The sequence below is a fragment of the Parus major genome, chromosome 3 (genome assembly GCF_001522545.3).
Source record: "Parus major isolate Abel chromosome 3, Parus_major1.1, whole genome shotgun sequence".
Lineage (NCBI taxonomy): Eukaryota > Metazoa > Chordata > Aves > Passeriformes > Paridae > Parus > Parus major.
In genome coordinates this window covers 14,662,878-14,683,088 of record NC_031770.1, presented here as the reverse complement: position 1 = coordinate 14,683,088, position 20,211 = coordinate 14,662,878, and the positions used below count along the sequence as shown (strand labels likewise).

General features: G+C 43.4%; 2 protein-coding genes across 2 annotated transcripts in view; both read left to right on the top strand.

The window, feature by feature from the left end:
* The first annotated feature begins 138 nt into the window (after positions 1-138).
* On the top strand, positions 139-6,856 carry EPCAM (epithelial cell adhesion molecule). Its single transcript, XM_015622797.2, has 9 exons — positions 139-305; positions 744-848; positions 1,436-1,676; positions 1,951-2,016; positions 3,184-3,247; positions 3,618-3,719; positions 3,887-4,084; positions 4,504-4,545; positions 5,199-6,856. Exons 1-9 carry the CDS (start codon positions 239-241, stop codon positions 5,238-5,240), a joined length of 927 nt encoding a protein of 308 aa, XP_015478283.1. The 5' UTR covers positions 139-238; the 3' UTR covers positions 5,241-6,856.
* Positions 6,857-12,015: 5,159 nt separating this feature from the next.
* Positions 12,016-20,211, top strand: part of MSH2 (mutS homolog 2) — a 44,654-nt gene continuing 36,458 nt past the window's right edge. The window contains exons 1-6 of the mRNA XM_015622875.2: positions 12,016-12,267; positions 14,282-14,436; positions 14,837-15,115; positions 15,431-15,577; positions 16,581-16,730; positions 18,796-18,929. Of these exons, the coding sequence (XP_015478361.1) occupies positions 12,048-12,267; positions 14,282-14,436; positions 14,837-15,115; positions 15,431-15,577; positions 16,581-16,730; positions 18,796-18,929 (1,085 nt within the window). The 5' untranslated portion in view covers positions 12,016-12,047. The remainder of the gene's footprint in view (positions 12,268-14,281; positions 14,437-14,836; positions 15,116-15,430; positions 15,578-16,580; positions 16,731-18,795; positions 18,930-20,211) is intronic.

Genomic DNA, 20,211 nt, shown 5'->3' with positions numbered 1-20,211 from the left:
GCGGTGGTGGTTTAAGAGCGCGCCCGGCGGCCCCGGGGGAGGAGCTGCCGCCGCTCCCCCCGCGCGTCCCAGGTGTAACCGGAGCCGGGAGGGCGCGGCGCGGCCGCCACCACCTGCGGAACCTGTCGGGCGGCTCACACCGCTCCGCCGCCGCTGCCGCGCACGCACCGCTCCCTCTCTGCCCGCGTCCCCGAGGACTTTCCCCCGGCCTCTCCGCGCCCCACCGCCCGCCCCAGCCATGAAGCCGCTCTGTGGGGCTGCGCTCCTGCTGCTGCTGCTCTGCGCCGCCGCCGCTGCCCAGAACTGTGAGTGCCTGCACCCCTCTGGTCGCCCCGCTCCTGACCGAGCTCCCCCTCCCCGGGACCCCTTCCCGTCCCCCGCTGTCCGTAGGGCCGCTCTGCTGGGCGCCCTGAGCCGCCAAATGGCGAGACCATTCCCCCCCCCACCCCTTCGCCTTGGGCTCGGAGGGGGCAGGAGCGGCCGGCCCCAATCGCGCCTCTTTGTCCGCGCCTCGAGGGGACCCCCAGGGCTGCGCAGGGCGCCCTCGTCCCGCGTTCGGGAAGGGAGCGAGGGCGGTGGCGGGGGGGGAAGCGGCGGCTGCGGGCACGCCACGCCCGGCCGGTGAGGGGCGGCTTTGTCCATCCTGACCGGAGGCGGAGCGCGGGTGTCGGTGCCCCCCGGTGCCCGGCTCCCTGTCCCTGGTGTCCCCCGGTGCCCGGCTCACGGCTGTGTTTCCCTTACAGCGTGTGTCTGCCAGAAGAACAAGCGTGTCACCAACTGCAGGATGGAAAGTGGTCTATGCCGCTGCGACGCCATCGGCTCCGGCGCCATCGTGGACTGCAGTACCCGTGAGTAAAAGGGCACGGGCGGGTGGGTGGCAATGAGATGTACCCGCAGAGTGCTGGGGAATATGTGAGAATGACCGATTAGTTCCTAGCAAATAATGGGGGTGAGGAAGGAGCTCTTCTTCCTGGTCTCCAAGGTCAACTGGTCTTGGAAGATAAGCGTTTAAGGTTTCCCTGCTTGTACCGAATCCTCTTCAATATCCTGTGGCAAGAATTTCTTGAAGATGAATGTTTAGCTTCCTTGCAAGCACATATCCTCACTTTTCCCACAAATCTAAAGGGGAAAAAGCCTTGTGACAAGATTTCACTCTGGGCTCAAGCTCAGCTAAGCTGGGAACAAGCCCCTAGGTGTGAGAAATGGAAGCTCTTAAGTCCTAAGGTTGGACTTGTTAGGCTTTTGCCTTGAGAGGCTGACATACCACCATTGTATTAATTTTATGTACTACCTACACGTTAGACATTTGCTGTTCTGTGTAATGGCTTGGAATCTGGTTGCTGCTGATGTAACCTTGTGTTTGTACTGACTTGGAGCTCTGTTTTGGACATGTGTGGTCTGATGATGCATAACGCGACTTTCTGGTTATTTTTAGTGACTTCAAAATGCCTGCTGATGAAAGCAGAAGTGATGGGCTCAAAATCTGGTCGTCGTGAGAAACCAAAAGATGCGTTTGAAGATACTGATGGCCTTTATGATCCTGAGTGTGAAAATAGTGGTGCTTTCAAAGCAAAGCAGTGCAATGGAACCACCTGTTGGTGTGTGAATACAGCTGGAGTTAGAAGAACTGACAAACATGATACAGACTTGAAGTGCACTCAATTAGTCAGAACGACGTAAGTCTTTCAACAGGGTGTGCTGTGACATGAAAACATTCCTGTATAAGGCTCTGCCTTGTGTGAGTGATGCACTAGGGATGAATGAAGATGGAGCAATCAACATTTGGGTTATTGCTGGGTATTCTTCTACAGAAATAAGGATACTTTGAATGGGCTTGGAAGAGGCTTTGCTTTGGTTTTGTCTCATTGTTCTGATTTTTTTTAGCCTGGGGTTAGATTTTTTTGGTATGTTTTATATCTGTGTACTTCAAGAATATTTATTGTACTTCAGGTGGATCATCATTGAGATGAAACATGCTGAGAGAGATACTCCTCTGAATGCTGAGTCTTTAAAGAAGTAAGTGATGATAGTAACATGTCATGGTAGTGTATGCATGCCCTTCTAGATATCTAGTGTACTTCTGATCAGTTGCTAAAGGCGTTGTCAGACCTGTGAACTCGTTTGTAAGACATTTCAGACTACAGATTCTCCACAGAACTGCTTTAATTTGTATTGGAAACAAATTAACTGCTAAAGAGTTTCCCTTCCATTTAAAATTGATTGCTAGTTCCCCCCCCCCCCCCCCCCCCAATCAATATACTAAAAGAAATGGAAGGTAGTGGGTGAAACTGTTATAAAAGCAAACTGACAAAAATGGCAGGACTGCAAAGAAGCAGCAAGAGGAAAATGAGTTTAGCCTTTTTTAATTTTTTTTTTAATTTTGTTAAAACAAAACTTACTTGTAGCTATTAGATCACCTTCCAGAACAAAAGCTGCTGCCCTCTAGCTCTTCTGAACTCTTCAAACTGGTGAAACTCTTTTGTCTAACACAGGTGTTTATTTTACAGCAAGTGCATCTTCACTGTTAGGAGTTAATTGAACTCTAGTATGAAGAGTGGGTTTGGTTGGGGCAGAGTTAATTTTCTCAGTAGCAGTTGGTGTGGTGCTGCATTTTAGACCAGTGACCAAAATGGTGTTGATTAATTCGCTAGTGTTTTAGCTGCTACTGAACAGCACTTAAATAATGGTCAAGGCCTTCTCAGACTCTCACTGTGCTGCCCCAGTGAGTAGGGTGGAGATGGGCAAGAGGCTGGGAAGGGGGCAGGGATGACCTGAATTAACAGAACAGGTAGTCTATACTGTGTAATGACGCGTTCAGCAATAAATCTGGGGGAAAGTCTTCTCCCAAGTAGCTATTGCTCAGAGCTGGACATTGATCTGCCAGTGATGACTGATCACTTGAGGTTTTATATTTCCCCCACCCAGCCCTTTCACTTACCAGACTCTTTATTTTAACTGATGACAGTTAGGGTTTTTTTTTCCCTTGCTTTTGCCCTTTGATTCTTTTCCCAATCCTGTTAGGGGGAAGTGAGTGAGAGACTAGGTGAGGATTTAGCTGCTAGCTGAGGCTCACCCACCACAGAGACTGCAGAAGAAAACAATTACACTGGTCTTCTCTACTTCTCAGATGATCTGTGTGAAATAATACTGTTTTTAACACCTACTGCTTTCATATCCTTGCAGGTTTTTCAATGACACCATCACCAGTCGTTATCTGCTGAAAGGCCGCTACATAACCAATGTTCTGGTAAGAGGCACACAATGTTCAGTAAAGTATCAGAACTTTATTTTGTTGAGTAACTATGAAAACTCTAATTTGACTAATGCAGTACAGCAAGAGTTCTAGTAGAAGCTCTCAAAACAGTGAGCAGTTAGCAAATAGCTGTATCTGAACAGAAATGCTGAGAAACTATACCGCTCCCCTTAGTCTGTAGATGACTCCTTTGCTTCACTTAAAAAGTGGAATTTGAATCCTACTGTAAACAGTTGGCTTGAGTTCAAAAACCATAACCTTGATCTAGTATGCAAGTTCATAAACTGTATCATGTTTTTGTGAATATTTGATAGTTGGATTTAAAGTACCTCCTTCTTAATACCAGACTATATTTTTATTGCAGTATGAAAAGCCTTACATTACTATTGATTTGAAGCAAAATTCCTCAGAAAAGTCGCCTGATGATGTGGATATAGCTGATGTGGCCTACTACTTTGAAAAAGATGTGAGTGTGTCACTTGTGTCAGTCTAAGTCTGTCTGCCAGAGGCTGGGTGGGTGTCTTGCTTTGCACTCGGGAGTCTGGCTCTGAAGCAAGGTGAATTATTCTTGTGACAAGCTAAGTGCCTGCTACAACGTGAACTAGCAAGTCTCTCTTTTCCTATCTGTTTTAGGTAAAAGGTCAATCCATCTTTCATAATAGCGTGGGGCTAAACATCAGTATTGACAACGAACCGGTGAAGCTTGAGAAGACAGTGGTCTACTATGTTGATGAGATAGCGCCAGAGTTTTCTATGAAGTCTCTGACTCCCGGCCTTATTGCTGTTATTGTAGTGGTAGTAATAGCAATAGTGTCTGCAATTGTTGTTCTGGTAAGTTCTAGCAAAGCTGGCAAGCAGAACAGTGCTGTTGGTACTATTTGGGAAGTAACAGCATACATGTTTTGGACATACAGAGTTTGGACTCTGATGGAAAGTCTTCCTTTGTAAATTGGCTTGCTTCTTCAGGCTTTGGAGGTGGGGAATTGGTGATGGGCACACTGTCACTGTTTCAGGTTACAACTGAAGGGTGTCACCCGGAAAACAAGTACTGGGAACAATTCACAGAGGGGAACAAAGTGCTTCCTGGTTTAAAGCAGTTGAGAATGACAAACAACCTCTTTTGTATCTACCTACCTCACTTGGGAAGGATGGGGAATGGACAGCTTTGAGTTTGTGTTTTTCAAGTCAAAAACAGATGAAGTTACTTTGTATATCAAGACTTTAAAAAATATTGTGTCTTTCTCTTACAGGTCCTCACAAGAAGGAGGAAAGGGAAGTACGTGAAAGCTGAGGTAATTATTTCTGTTTGTGGTACATATGTGGGGTGGAGGTTAACCAGAATCCAGAAAATCCTAAAGTTTGCTGTAGGTTAAAAGCTCTATTTGGGTGTTTCAGATGTGTTCAAGGAGACTGAAAATACTAAAATTCTGTAGCTAGTTTTCACCTCTGTGTAGTTTTGCACTAGTTTCAAAGGCAGCTAGTGATCTGCTGCTTTTCCCAGGGCTGAGGAGGTGGGGTTCGGTTTTACTGCAAATTCTATTTTACATATGTATAGCAAAGGGCTGTGCAATCCACAGGAAGTGCTGATAGTCTTGTTCTGTGACAAGCTCTTTACTGAGGTATTTGCATGAATCTTGCAGTTTCCATTGAGGAGCTGCTTTCCAATGGAATCGCAAATGATACTTCACACCAAGTGTGGAGCCTTTTGTGAAGGAATCCAAACAATGTTGTAGCTAAATAGTATTGTCTGCTTCCTGCATGTACCCTAATTAGTGCTTTTGCTTTTTTTTTTTTTAATCTGGTGGGTTTGTCATGGTTGGTTCTGCTAGTGTTGCATCAAATCCATTTGCTAATGAAAATCTGGGCTGAAATCTGGGTTAAATCCCAATGATTTATTGAGTCTTAAAGTTTAGATGTTGATCTCCCTTTACCTCCTCCCCTCCAGGTGAAGGAAATGAATGAAATGCATAGAGGACTGAATGCTTAACTAAATCAACTGAAGACAAGCCAGAAGACAACAAAAAACATTGGTGGCATGAATCTTAACTCTTAAAGCTTTCCTCCTGAAAGGGAGGTAATTGTGCTCACTTACTGAATGTTAAAACTCTTAACAACCAAGACTGGTAACCATTCAACTACTTTTACTATTTTTTGAGAGTTAAATGCCCCATCTTACTCAAGTAAAACTTAACTATTGCTCCCTGATTTAGGTTTTTGTTTTTTTTTTTTTTTTTTTTATGATGGTGAAATGAGTTGACAACTGCTGTTACTAGGGTTTTGGAGCATACATACCTAAATGGTTATTTTGCCCTCGTGGATTTTATTGAAAGTAATGATTTTGTAGCCATGTTGTAACGAGACTGTCTCCTGTATAACTGAACACATTTATGTTCAGTTTTTATGACAGTTTGTACATATTTGAAGTTGCTGTAACTTTTTTATGACTTGAATTAATAAAACTTTGAAACAGGCTTCTAATTCTTCCATGATGAAATGATAGTCTGCCGAATTATCATGCTTACAAATTTGTAATTTGATTCCTTAAAGCAAGGAACCTCAGCATAGTTGAAAATATTCTAGAACTCCAATTAGCAACTTTTATCAGCCATCTAGTATCTCAACAGCATGATATTTTTTCTTAAAGCTGTGAAAAGTACTCAACAAGAGTAAAATGATAATATACAGATTGTTGTATAAAAAATCAACAGGCTGAGAACGCAGTCATTTCAGGTATGCATAGACTGATCTTTCCAATGCTATGTAAGTTTTTAAAATAAGCCTCTAACTAGGACATCTCTGATGCAGGGTTAGGGGTGGGGAGGCCTGGCATCTGATGGTGGAGCTGGGGGAGAGCAATTTACCCCACTGCTGTGAGTTTGTCTGTGGCAAAGCTGTTGCACAGCAAGGAGCTGTTTCTGCTTTTATTCCTGTTCTCTGCCATAGATGCTGACCGAACTTCCACAGGCTCTCAGCCTCCCAGACCTTTCCCTGGACATGAGGGCTTGCTTTGGCTGTCAGTAACCTGTGCCATGGATGTTGGCTAGCAATCCCTCCAGCATATCTGATTTATAAAGGAAATGCTGTAACTCCTGTTGCCAAAGAAATAATGAGATGCAAGATAAGGAACTGAATGACAAACCTTGTTACTAATGTGGTGTGTGTTTTGACCCACCCTGGCTAAAACAAGAAAAGTAGGACAAACTACTGAGAAGATATTCTATGTACTGTTCATGAAGTTAAATGTGAAGTGTGGCTCATCAGTCTGCCTGCTAGATACCACAGGGAAGTTGCTGGACTGTGGTGGTGTCACCTCCACTGTCACAGCTCATTAGTATCCCTTCTGCCCTTCAACAGGGTGGTACCGCAGAGGCGTGCGTTGCTGTGTTGGCTATTGCACAAAAATCCTGAAGTTAGGGAATTTACTGGAACATTTTGCAGCCTTTTCAGGCAGCTTTGTCAGTGATAACTTCTGCAGGGCAGGCTCTCCCTCTGCTGATCTGGGCCATTCCTTTTCTCCCTAGGTATGCAGGCGATCTGCTGAGGTGTGATGAATTTTGTACAATTCTGTAAGCTGTTAACCAAATAAAGCCAAGTTTTCAGTAAGCTGGTCTTGTGCTGAGTTGTGTGTGTTGTCTTCCCCAGTGCTTCAGTCTCCATCTCCTTCCTTAAGGAAGATATTTACTTCCTTAAATATCTGCAACATGGTAATCCTTGCCATTTCTTTCTTCCCAATATTCCAATGCCATTGTTTTCCCTCCTCTTCCCCTCCCCATTTCACCTGTGGGATGGAAAGAGGTGTTGTGTGCTGTGGCTGGGCAGGAGCTGCACATGTGCAGACTTGACTGGACAGGCTGGTGCATAGCTGCTGTGTGGCCTGGACCTTGTCCCAATGGGTTTGTTTGAACATCATCTTCTCCCTGTTTTTCCCACACTACAGGGAAGTGTTCAGACACTTTTCTGTTTTGTTTTTTTTTTTTACTCAGTGGAGCTTTTTGTGTCAGATATGAAGCTTAGTGCTGTATTACAATCTTCTTTGTCAAATTTGCCTGAAACTAGTCAAGGGATCATAAAATGAGAAAGTTTACAGAAATTCTTAAAAAACACCCAGAGTTTAACTAAATCCACAACTGAAGGGAATGCACTGTTTCTAAACTCGGTTACTATGGTACTAACATAGTGCTGCTCAGCTCTCAAAATGGTGATCACTAATAGTTTCATCATTAGTTTCCTGTTCTAAATAGTTTTATTGACATATTGGCCTTTGTGTTGTTCTATTTACTAAATACTACACTTGTCCAGCTGCATCAAAGTGTGTATTTACAGAGAAATGGAAAAGGATGAGGGGGAAAATACCTGAGAAATTAGTGTATTAGTGTCCTGCAGCTTATTGTGTTTTACAGATTTTTATACTGAGAGGAGACTAATGTGATGACATTCAAAGAAAAAAAAAAAAGCCATTATCAGATTGTCAACTCTCCACATATGAACCTGATAGCTCTTCTCCCCTATAGAGGAATATGGCAAAAAATGATTGCTACTGAAAATGGTACAAAATAGCAGGACTAAATGCTGGGTATTTTGATACTTGGATACTACTTTTAACATTCAGCAAAGTTAAAAAGAGAGTTTCCTGTAAAAGAAACAGACTAATAGAGCGTAATAAAGGACTAGTAGTTTCTGCATCAATTTTTAACTAGGTAATTATTTTGATACTTCCATTTGCCTTATTCATTAACTTCTTTATGTAAAGGAGCATATTTTTAAAATCTGAAGTCCTACACAAAGTTGAGATACCACATTTCCTCTCCACATAATGTCAATTTTGAGAAAGCATATGAAGGGCAGATTGAAAATGTCTTGAGACTGGATAAATGAGATTTTTGTGTTACAGAGAGGGATAGACACAAACTGCAAGAAACCCTAGTAATAATACATATCTTAGTCCTTATGTACATGATGGGAAAATAGTGTTTGTATAGGCAAGTGCAAATCTGTTACTTCCTCATTAATTATTACACTAGCAAATATGTATTATTATTACTGCAGAGTAAAATTAAATATATGCTTATGTAAAGACAATGACAGACTTTTTAGAAGAGGGTATGCTAATAATATATTTGAGAAAGCATGACCAGTAAAGTCTATACATCTTTCTTCTAAGACCTGAGTAATGCCAAAGCACAGTTTCCACAGTTAGAAAATGAAAGGTCAGTGCTGCATCTGTGGGGTCTGTTGACTGTACTGTACCCATTACCCTCCTGAACATTCAGAGTAGTTTGATAAGAGAAATGATACTGTTTGTGAACCATGTTTATTTATATCCTCCCCTGCTGGACTTTGATCACCAGAATACACTCACTTTGGATGACATGAAGTAGCCAGAAAAATATTCTAGAAAACTAAAAATGCTAGCAGCTCTGCTGCTACCAACTTTACAGGTGCTAGTTAGTGAATTCTAGCTGCAGTCTGGTAAAGGTTCATCCCAGGGCAGGCAGTCTGGCAGGGGCAGACATGCACAAAAAGGAGGTGGTGTGTGATGGTAGAGGAAACACTGACCAGTTTATAATAAGTGAAAACCTCACACATGTAAGAAGTGATTTTTTTTTTCTCTACTATCCTGTAAATGCACTGCAGAATTCTTACACTTGCCTGCCAAGTAGAGTATAGCTGTGCCAAATATGAGTGAAGAAAGTAAACAAAAGAGAGTTAAAAGGTTCTCTACAAGGCAACAGCCATATTTTCTGCTTTCAAACTTATGTTATCTAAATATTCTTATCCTGTTAATGTTAAGTCTCTGCTGCACAACATGTATGCACACACAGATACACATCAGTCTGATACCAGATTTTCTGGTGACATCCAGACATGGTGAAAAGCTATGCTACAGGTAATAGCTGTATACTAATTAACTACTGATGAAAAATAATTTATTTTTTCTCTTTTTCCCTGTAAAGTGGTTAAAGGACATCCATTTTCCTATCTGAAAACCCACTGTAACTTTTCTCCATACCATATACTACTTATGCCTAAGAAGGCAAAAAAAAAAAAATTAATTGAGGCCTAGATTAGCAGCAGTTTTCCACCTGCCAAGGGCAGAACAAATACAGATGTCTCATTCCCCTCGCTGCTGGTAGGCGAGCGAAAAAGCAGGGAGTGTTAGAGCACAGTGCAAGAAGCCAGCCTGGCGACAGGGAAATGGTCCCCGCTCAGAGCTGCCCTGCCAGGATCAGCCGGTCCCTGCTGGCGCTGGGAGAGCAGTGGCACACACAACAATGGCAGAGGCTCCAAGGGAAGGTGCTCAGTGCTGAGCTGTTCTGTGCAGGGGATGCCACAACACAAGAGCTGTGGTCACCCCGCTCAGGGCGTTAGCGGCCGGTTCGGGCGGAGGCTCGCCGCGGATGGGAGCCTGCGGAGCTGCCTTGAGCAAAGCGCTGGACGAGGAGGTGCAACCAGCCCAGGGCAGAGAGAGGGAAACGCTGAAGCACGCAACAATTACAGCTTAGCAGACATTATTTTAGCGCTTTTGAAGATGACAATGAGGTCCCTGGAGTCCACCCTGTCTCCAGATGTTTGTATGGGACACTCCTTTTCTCCCTGTCCTGTCTCCTGCCTTATCTGTACCCATCGGTGTGTACAAAGACAAGCTGTCCCAGCTATTCAAAACGTGTATTCTGGGCTGACCTGGTATTATCGATGCTTGGCAAGGTTGTCTGACGCTGTGAGTGCATTTCCAAGGTAATGTACTTGCTAAAAGACAGTTGTTCAGACTGAATTTGCTATGTGAATATTGCTGCAAGCAAGCACTTTTGGTGGAGAGAAGCACCAGACTAGATAGCTCAGCTGCTTCTGAAAAGGTTAGGAAATGTACACTTATTCATACTGAAAATAAATACATCTGTCTTAGCAGAGCAGTGTCATTTTTACAATTGTTGTGGAGATAAGAGGAAGATTTTGGGCTACTACAAAGCTGTCAAAGCTCTAGAAATCTGCCTGCTTTGCTCCTTCCTGCCTATGTCAAATGAAGGCAGATTGGACTTCCTCTACCACAAGAACCATCCTTCAGCAAATACATTTACAGAAGAAATGCTAGAAAAGCTGTGTTTCTTCAGGAGTACAGCACTGGGGTTTGTGGGGGGGAAGGCTGAAGTGTGGATGGGAAGCCAAGAGTGATGCCAGGCAGGAATGGGGCATAGGTGGGGACACCAAACCATTCCCTGGGGTGGAACGGGCAGAACATGGCAGCACCATCAGATCAGGGTGGCCCTTTAGTTTAGGGTGGAAACCTGAAGTAGTTCTTAAGTGGGCATCTGAGGGCCTTTTGGAAAGCAGCTATTGATACCTAGAAATACTAAAGATGAGCACATTGATTCACCAGTTGTAAAGAAGAGAGAAGGCAGGTGAGAAAATCTAGAAACAGAGGTCCCAAAAGCTTTCCTTAGCTGGAAACAGACGGGAGGGAGGAAGAAAGGAAGGATGGGAGATGAGTTTCGAGAAGCTAATACAGGGAAGAAATGAGAGAGAAAGCAATGGTGGGCAAACAAGGGAATGTTCTGTACAAGGTACACAAACCAGAACATAACATTTATGCAAGAAATAGTGAGGCATGCAAAAATAGAAGATGTGTTTTGCCTGTAGGTGATAGTATGCAGGCAGCTGGATTGGGATATAAGAATTTGGGAATTGGGGTACAATGGTTTCTGACTGGAAAGATGAAAAGCAGTGTAAGGTAAGAGAAGTTTCCAAGACTTGACTTAGCTGATGAAACATGGCATTTCTCATTATTCTTAGACAATAATCACCAAAAGAAAGATTGTCACCTATACTGTTTCTATTCCTACGTGCCTTTACAGTACAAGCTAAAACAGGCAAACAAAACAAAAAAGGAAAAATGCTTAGGACAGTACAAGGAAATGAGCATGAAAATCAAAAACCTAAAGCATTCTGGGCATGAGGACCACCCTGTAACCATGGCTCGGGATATCTCTGACTGCTGCAGGCCAGTCCCTGCCCTTTCTGTCCCCGGGCTGGGTAATCCTTCTGTGTAAATGAGGGTCAAGCATTGGATATTTGGGCTCTTTGCCTTGTTCCTTGTGCTGCCTGGGAGGAGCTCCTGGAAAGAGGGCAAGAGCTGCTCTCTCTTCGCTGGAGGGAGCACAGAGGGTCTCTGGACACCATTTCTGCTGTAAGGAGAGGAGGGCCTGTCACACACAGCCCCTGGTGGTGTGACTAAGCCGGGTGACAGCCCTGCTCTCGGGCTTGCTCCAGCACTCTCCTCCTCTTGGCGTACAGGCAGTGACCATCCCGGCACGGCTGCCAGGGGAACGCTGGTTGTCCAGCATCAGCTTGGGCATTCGGAGGAATTCTGCCCAGGAGACGGTGGAGTCACCGTCCCTGGAGGTGTTTAAGGAAGGGCTCCACGTGGCGCTCGGTGCCACGGTCTGTTCGGCACGGTGGTGTCCGGTCGCAGGTCGGACTCGATGATCTCAGAGGTGTTTTCCAACCCAATGCATTCTGTAATTCCGAGATGACGGCAGCACGGAGCCCCGGCCAGGCGGCACCGGCGTTGCCATGGCAGCTGCGGCGGCGGCGCGCGGGGCGGGCCGGGCGTGCGCGCTCCCGCCAGGCGGGCGGCTCAGGGGCGGGGCGAGCGTGACGCGCGGAGCGGGCCCCTCAGCGACTGGGCGGGGCGGGCGTGACGCGCGGAGCGGACCGCGCGGGGATTGGGCGCCGCTGGCGCGCGCGTGGCGCGCTTGGCGGGAGGCGGCGGCGGCAGCAGCTAGAGAGGCAGCACAAGATGGCGGTGGAGCCGCCGCGGGAGGCCGTGTGGCCCGAGGGCGCGGGGGCCGAGGCGGGCTTCGTGCGCGCCGTGCTCTCGCTGCCCGAGAAGCCCGACACCACCGTGCGCTTCTTCGAGCGCGGCGACTACTACACGGTGCACGGCGCGGACGCGCGGCTGGCCGCCCGCGATCTCTTCCGCACCCGCGCCGTCATCCGCCAGCTGGCGGGGGCACCGGGTGGGTGGCGGCGTGCGCGGGGGGGCCCGGGACAGCGGCCCGGCTGTGGCGGGCCCCGGGTAGCCGGGGGGGAGCGAAGGAAGGAGATGGTGGTGGTGGCGGCAGCTGCCTCACATGGGTCGGCAGTGCAGGGCCCTGGCAGCCCCCGGGAGGCCCTGGCAGCCCCCGGTGGCCCAAGGCCGAGGCCTGCGGTGTCACAGGGGTCGGCCTCAGCGTGGCGTTCCGTGGGTGGCTTGGGCTCAGGCCGGGGCCGGGCTGCGGGTCCCTCCCGGGGCGGATGGATGCGGGAAGGGAGATGCTCAGAGGTGTCCGTGTTCCGGTGTCCGCTCTGGTTCAGTGAGGCCGGGAATCACTGAATGAAGTTCTTTACTTTCAGATGTTTCTGTGTCTTTTCTAAGATTTTCTTTTCGATCCCCCTCACGTGCTGCTTTTCTTTTACCTCTTGGTATAAGGCAGTGGAGCTTGTAGATGGGGGATGTAAGAGCTTCATCAAGATAAATTATCTTGTGGGAAGGTACAAACCTTAGTTTTTAGCCTTAATCACGAGGAACACAGTTTTGCTGAGTTACTGGCTCAGATAAATCTCTTGAAATAAATATTTTTTTGTTTGAGCAAAGAGCATGATATTCTCATATGCTTTTTCTGTTCTCTTGGGACTGATGAGCTTATATGTAAAAAAAAAATAAAAAAATTTAAAAACCCCAGCTCTCCCCGAAGCTTGATGTGTCTTCCAGACTAGAAACATGCATCAGTATTATTGTTGTATTTAATTTAGAAGTTATTTTGTAAGTCTAATCACGTGACTACTAGCTCCAATTTTAAATCCTCTAAAGCCTTACCTACCATATACAACTAAAAGCATGAAACTTTAAAGTACACATGAACTCCAGGTGCTCCCCACCCCCTACTAGTGTATTACCTTTTCTCAGCTGAAATAATAAGAAAAGTTGTGTTTTGTTGGACAGTTTGGGGAAGAGAACATAATTATGTAGAATTAGCATTTTTACCTGCTTCAAAAAATCTTACTAGATGTTTGAGGAAAAAATCGTATTTAAAATAAAGCCATACATTCTTATGGGTATGGAACATCTTATGGCTGTTTAACATCTTTCATGTAAAAGGAGGAAGAGTCTCAAATGTGATTAGGGCATCCTGCTAAAAGAGATATGATACTCGCTGTTGCTTGTGCTTGCTTAGTGTCTCATCTAACTCTAATGTGTCTGACACCAGTCTGAGTTAGTTCCACTTCCCAACCTGACAGAAAGCTTAGTGTACTCACCTGAAATCCCAATTTGCTCAGTAGTGCAATTGCCTTATTCTGTGAGTAGGCTGCTGCTGGAGTTGGGGAGGTAGGAGTGGTGTTGCTCCTCTGGGCAGCTACATGGAATTAAATTTATTCAGCTGCGTCATCTGCTTGCACATACAGGAGCAGAAGCAAGAAATTTGTCAATTAGGCACTTTCTAAGTAAAGTTTTAATGTAAACTGTTATTTTTTTTAATGATATGATGTTTTTACTGGATAAATTATGATAAAAGGGAAATGTCTTGGCACACATGTTGTGTGAGTGTGAATAGGTTCACACTCTTTCCTGTCAACAGAAGCTGCTTATCCAGGAAAGAAAAAATGTTGTCCAGAAGGAGAACCTGTAGCAGAATTCTAATGCTCATTAGATCAAAATGTGTGAAATATTAATTAGTGAACTAAGTCAAGAATATTGTGAGAGGGGAAGGGTGAGAGGAACATATCCCTTTGTATATATTACCATACTCATTAAGTGAAATTAGGAATTTAATATTGTTTTTGTTTGGTGGGGGGACTATGCTTTCTTCATTAGCATTAACCAGTTGAATGTTGTGGGTTTGTGTTGTTTCATGGATTCTAAGTGTTTCCTTCTTAGATATTAACACAGTGTCTTCTGAAGGCTTGGGGATTTTGATTGCAGAAAATAAGAAAATAAGCTTTATGAACAAATTCAGGTATCTGATAATTTTCTTTTTTTTTTTCTTTTCATAGGAACTCAGAAGCTTGAGAGTGTTGTGCTTAGTAAAATGAACTTTGAATATTTTGTGAGGGACCTCCTTCTGGTTCGTCATTACAGAGTTGAAGTTTACAAGAACAAAGCAGGGAGCAAATCTGTCAAAGAAAATGACTGGTATTTAGCTTACAAGGTAAAATTTTCAACCTTTCTTTATAGCTGTGAGATGAAAGAAGATAATCCTATGGCTTTTTCCTGCTTAGAGATTTGGGATTTTAAGGGACTGATGCTGAAAAATCACACCTGATTATTATATGTTGGTTATATAGCTGTTATACATATCACTGTATTTTCTACTGCTCTAAGGCTGAAAGAGCTTGCTCTGTGTCTTTGCCATAGGTAGGGAAGTAAAGGAAACCTGAAGTGCTTTCCTCAATGTAGGTGATGTGTAAAATTCAAATGGCTAAAAAAATAGAATAGCTGTGTGTTTTATATGAATGGACTGTTCAATACTTAAGTTTTATCAGTTGTTTTTTAAAGAAAGAATGTGTGTGTACACTCCTTTTAAAAAGTATTTTTCTTTTTCTAAATAGGGTTCTCCAGGAAATCTTTCCCAGTTTGAGGAAGTTCTCTTTGCCAACAATGATATGTCCACAGCCATCGGGGTTGTGGGGGTTAAGCTGTCTGCTGCTGATGGACAGAGAGTAGTGGGAGTGGGCTGTGTCGACACTACGCTGAGAAAATTGAGTGTTTGTGAGTTCCCAGATAATGATCAGTTCTCCAACCTTGAAGCTCTACTGGTTCAACTGGGCCCGAAGGAGTGTGTGCTGCCAGGAGGAGAGACTGCAGGAGAGATGGGAAAACTGAGACAAGTAAGGAAACCACTGTGGCTGACAGACAAAGCCTCTAAAAAGCTCAGTTCTGTTTTTTTAGCCAAGTTCTGATTTGTGGAAAAACAAAGGACCAATAGCTTAATTCGAAGAAGTTTTGATTTATGCATATAAAATGTATTATTTATTGATTTATTTGCCTTTTAATCAACAAAAGTTTTGAAATCTTGTCTGTCATTCCTTTCTCTGCAGCCTAAAAGTAAATAAATATCACTTCAGGGTTTGCTTCTATGTGGTCAACATCTGCCCCTTAAATACTGAAATTAATTGATAACTGTGTATGTTTGTGAACAACAGGTCATTCAGAGAGGAGGAATCCTGATTACAGACAGGAAGAAGGCAGATTTCACAACAAAAGATATTGTTCAGGATCTCAATCGCTTGTTGAAATCCAAAAAAGAAGAGCAGCTGAATAGTGCAGCACTGCCAGAGATGGAAAAGCAGGTGAGCAATGTTCAGTGTGTTTCTCTTTCTAAAAAGTGGACTGGTGTGTGCACCTGATGTGAACTGATCCTCCTGTACATTCTTGCTGAAGTGTTTGGCAGTTCTGCTTAGCTTGGGTCTGTGTCAGAGCTGGGTCCTGGAAGAAATGGAGGAAACCATTCACTTACCTCTTTAAAGCAGAAGCTCTGGTAAGCAAATAGACTGCAGAAGAGGTGCCTTCTGTTCATAATCTATCTAGCCTAAGGACTGAAATACAATACTCTTGTTATTTTGCATGACAGGAAAATTGGTATTTGAAAACAGAGTAATGTTTATGATAATATTTTTGTGTTGTCTTACGGCTTAAGTATATGATTTAGTGCCTGCATGTTTATTCTTAACTGCAAACAACAGGCAATTTGTTGAGATGAACAAGTTTTAAAATGCCCTTCACTGTTGATGCTCACTGCAGGTGTAAGGTTCAGAATTATCCTCCCTTAATGTGTCATTTCATAACAGATTAGAGTTGTTTGAAGTGTGTGGCAGCTGAACAAGTCAGTCATGCTACTGCCTCTCTTTTGTGCTGGCACTCAGCAATGCCGTGCAGTGAGTCAGATCAGATGCTTGTTCTGGCTGAAAACTAACCCTGAAACCATGTCCTCAGATGATCTAGCATATCTCATTTATCTGCAGTATAACTTGTTTGTGTTCCTGAGCTGGAAACATCCTGATAACAGCTTCGGAAAGTTGGCAAGGTGTGCAACTTGACATGTTATTTATCAGATTATGCAGATGTCTCGTGTGGTGTTACTGCACCTGCCTAGAAAGATGCTGCAGTGCCGTAGAATGTCCCTATGGAAATGAAGTCTTGTCAAACAGGATGAGTCCTTCATAGCCCTGCCAGAAATGACATGGCTCAAAGTCTTCCCCAGCTGTAATTTTCTAAGAGCATTTATCAAATCCTCTCGGATTCAGGAATGTTTCTAACTAGAATGTGATGTGTTTTTTTTTAAAAAAACTTCAGGTTGCTGTTTCGTCTTTGTCGGCCGTTATCAAGTTTTTGGAGTTGCTGTCAGACGAGTCTAATTTTGGACAATTTGAACTGACTACTTTTGATCTTAGTCAATATATGGTTCTAGACAATGCAGCTGTTCAAGCCCTCAACCTTTTTCAGGTGAGAAACACATATTTGAGTTAGAAACTGGTTTATGATGTACTTAATTACTTAGCTTCTTGATAATGAGCCTGACTGCCCAATTGCAATTCCCTAGATCCTGATTGATGGCAACTTCTGCATTTTAGCTTTGTTCTCAGCTACTCCCCTGCTATGTGTGTTTTAAACATTTAGATACTCTGCCTTTTTAATTTTTGTTTCTTGTTAGTTTATTTTAAATGAGGAAGGGGGGAGAAGATCATCAGAGAGGTAGGAAGTGGCCACAGTAGTGTTGTTATTGGGAAAAGAGTACAAACCTGAGTTAGATGGTGTTAGTGGAATGTGTAACACATGGCAGGAGCAATGCCAGTGGTGTCAGCAAGGGAGGGCTGGCAGTGAACAGGGCAGTACTTGAGAACATTATGAAAGCACCATGTCATGCTAGCTGTCATGTTTTGATGCCATTTTTACCCTTTTTACACACATTTTCTACAAATCCAGACAGGTTGATAGGCTCCTTCATACGTCCCACCAAGTGTGTTTTTCTGCTTGCTTAATGATCTTTGATTGGACCTAATCTGCTTGCATTTCAGATTTATAGGAAGAAATCACAGATTATGGCCCTTGTTTACTCTGGAGGAATTTCTGCAGGAAAACAGAGCATATTATTCAGCATCTGAGCTGGTTAGCCCTGAAGAAAGATGTTCTGAATTTTTAAAATTTTTTTTAAAATTTCCTGCCACTGAGCATCTCTCTAGGGAATGAAGCAAAAATTACAATTCTTCTCAAGCTTTAATGGAGGGTGTTCTAGGAAGTTCTGTTTTATTTACATTCCTTTACAGGTCCTTGCAGGTGTTATGTGTTTTGTGATAGGAAATACACTGCTTTGTCTTCAGGGGCTGTTGTGAGCTTGGAACAAAGGTTTTCTATGTAGCAGGAAACTGCCTGCGTGGTAGGATGTGTGTGTGGAGGTTTTTGGACAGCAGTAAAGCAAAGTGAAACTATTTTGTAATTTGAGTTGCTCTGTGAGGTGTGTAGGTAAAGTTCTTACAGTGCAACAGATGCAGTTGGTTATATGGAATGTACTGTGCCTTAAACATTGGATGTGCTGAAGTAGTGATACTTTCTTACATGAAGAAGTTTTAGGGTGTAATACTGTCCTGAGCACTGAAAATAGGCCCCTACACTTTAGATATTAGATATTCCAGGGGCTGAATGTGGCAGTATTCCTTCTCACAGCATTCATTTCCTGTTGTTGTGATTCTAGTTCTACTTAGAGGAGCATCCAGACCTGCTTCTGGTTGAATGCTTGCCTGCTGTTTTAATTGCAGCTTTTCTTGTGCAGAGAGGGTTGAAATTTTAATTTCAAAGTCAAGAGTTGAAACAAACTTGTTTGTTCACTATTAGCCAAAGTTTTTGCTTCATAGCTGTTTGTGCAAAAACCAAACCAAACCGCAATAAAAATGCCCAAAAAGCTGTCTGGAGTCCAGCTAATATTAAACCTGAATTACAGGTAATAAACTATAATTTGAACAGAGCTAAGTTTAGAGGTGTTTATAGCATGGCAGAGACAATCTGGGGAAGCTTGAGAGAATTCAAGTAACTCTTCTGCCCCATTGCCTGATTCTGTTGTGTCATTCCCCTCCAGCAGCCCCCAGAGTTCTCAAACTAAACCCCTTGAGCTCAAGTCCTGTTTCTTGCTGCTTTTTTTGTGGACAGGACTCCTATTTATTTACCTTAAGAAGAGCAAACTAGCAAATTGTGTAGATGTATTTCCACTTCTGCTACTCCAAGTGCAAACTGCCCCATGATTAGGTGCACTTTTAACTTTGCTGTTCAATCAGAATTGGTTCCAAAATAGACAGACCTATTCTTTGCTTGCCATGTTCCAGGACCAGAGTGTAAGTACTTTAATGCTGCACTGTTTCATTTACCATGTTTGGTGGGTGCCAATTTTAGTGGAAAAAATGCATGTTCTGTTCCTAAATATCTGTATGTCATTCAGTGGGTTCCAGTAAACTTCACTAACTAATTTTTTTTCTCCTTTTGTTCCAATATATGTTTGGGTTTTTTTTATTCTTTACAGAGTTCTGTGGAAAATGCAAATACTGCACAGTCTCTAGCTGGTTTACTGAATAAATGCAGAACCCCTCAAGGACAAAGACTAGTTAATCAGTGGATCAAACAACCACTTATGGACAAGACCAGAATTGAAGAAAGGTAACAATATGATGTGTTTAATAGACATAAATACATTAGTAACTATTTTTTATCAGGCTCATTCTTTTTAAGCACAGGATGCTACAACTGAGAAACAGTACTTGTTGGAGTCTTTTCTGTGCTACACTGTAATGCATTACAGTTAGAGCAGAATATATTTTTCCTTGAGGTGCAAATTGACAGGTTACTGCTAAATGCTTTTTACAATTATTCATTGTAAAGAGGAGGTACAATATGTTTAGATGATCTGAAGGATGCCGTGCTACAGGCTTAGGTAGTGCAGCAGCCACTTACTGACTGTTGTTCATATGCAGGTGCTCAGTCTGTTTAAGAATATTTTGATATCACTTCAGGTTTACCAGTTAAAAAAAAAGAACACCAAAGAATTAAGCAGTAATGACATCTTCCTGTTTCTAGAAGAAAGCTACTTTGGGTTACAGTAGGTCACTCTAATCATGCCTAGATATCATGGGGGCTTTTTCTTTCTTGCTCTTTGATCCTGCCCTCTGTCACTGTGTGGCTGCCCTGCCAGTAGATAACAGTATCAGTTGATAAGAAACCTTACAGACTCTGGTAAGTCTCTGCTGGGAATGCACAGATAATTCTCCGTCCTTCAGAAAGGAAAACTGCAAAGGCTGTCTTCCTCCTGTGTTTGGTTGTCTTGAGTATATTCACCGTGCAAATACAAGTTAGGCATTTTTTGAACCACTCCTAAATATAGCTGTAGTCTTATAATCCAAAACAAAATTCCTTGCAACTCTAGCAGTCAGCAGGTTAATGCATTACAAAATGTGTATTAAAGTGTATCTTGACAAAGCAGAAGAGGCTGGAAAATTGAATTTAACTTTGATAGATTCTCTAAGGCTCATATTTCAGATAAGGCATTGCAGGTATGTCTGTGTATGCTGCTGGGGATAAGTCCCTACTATCAAAAAAAGAAATCTTGGCTTGGACATGCTGATATTTAAATAAGTTACGCAAAGAGCACTTGTTGTGGTTTAAGTCCAGCTGGCAGCTAAGCACAGAGCTGCCTGTTCACCTCCCTGGTAGAATGGGGAGGAGAAACAAAATCCAAAACAGAGCACTGTACCAACTACTGAGAAAAAATAAACTCTACCCCAGCTAGAAACCAGGATGATAGTTTTCTCTCCAGATTTCTAGAGACTGAATTATTCTGCTTCTCTTCAACAAGTTTTTCTACTTTTCCTAATCATTTGCAGAATAGTGTGTAGTAACTTGATCACTTAGAGCCCACTTAGAAATGTTGTTAATGTGACACTGA